The following is a 781-nucleotide window of genomic DNA, read 5'->3' as shown; positions in this document are numbered from 1 at the left end:
AACAACCGTGCCTGATTACTCTTCTCTTCAACAAAACTTGCATGTCCTTCTCTTTTCTTCTTGTAGCAGTTGGCCTGCACATGACGGGGCTTGTGGAAGTAATAGCACTCCACGTCTTGACCTTCTTCTCTCTGTTTCTTGTAGCAATCAGCTTGCATATGCCCTTTCTTGTGACAGTAGTAGCATTCTACATCTTTCTTCTGTTGATTTGAATGTGGTTGATTATAACTTGGCTTGCCTCTGACTCTGCCGCCTTGACTGCTTCAACCTCTGCTGTTCTTGGCTTCTTGAGGAATCGCCCTTGGTATAGAATGCTTTGGTGTCGTCCTTCACTTCTAATCGGTTGAGACGAAATTCATGGACCTGCAGTGATCCCATCAACACATCAAACGTGTAGGTGGACAGATCTTTGGATTCTTCAATCGCCACCACCACATGATCAAACTTGGTTGTCAGACTGCGCAACACCTTCATCACAACTGTTTTTTCTGGAAGATCTTCTCCACAGCTTCGAATTTGGTTGACTATTGTTGTAACTTGCGTGAAGAAGGATTGAACTGACTCGCCTTGTTTCATGCTCAATGTCTCAAACTCTCATCTCAAGCCCTGCAACTTGATAGCTACCACCTTGGAACTTCCCAGGAATGCGGTTTTCAGAGTAGACCAGGCCTCGTTTGCTATTTCTGCTGCTACAATCTTCACAAACACCGGTTCATGTACGGCTTGCTGAATGAAGAAGAGCGCCTTTACATCTCGCTTGGCTGTGTCAATTGGTGTCGGA

At 45.3% G+C, this 781-nt stretch overlaps 1 protein-coding gene across 1 annotated transcript; it reads right to left on the bottom strand.

Annotated features, from left to right (window-relative positions):
* On the bottom strand, positions 223-576 carry LOC109826630. Its single transcript, XM_020393651.1, has one exon. The coding sequence runs from the start codon at positions 574-576 to the stop codon at positions 223-225; it is 354 nt and encodes a 117-aa protein (XP_020249240.1).

The sequence above is a fragment of the Asparagus officinalis genome, chromosome 10 (assembly GCF_001876935.1).
Source record: "Asparagus officinalis chromosome 10, Aspof.V1, whole genome shotgun sequence".
Classification (NCBI taxonomy): Eukaryota; Viridiplantae; Streptophyta; class Magnoliopsida; order Asparagales; family Asparagaceae; genus Asparagus; species Asparagus officinalis.
This window is presented reverse-complemented; position numbering and strand designations above follow the sequence as displayed.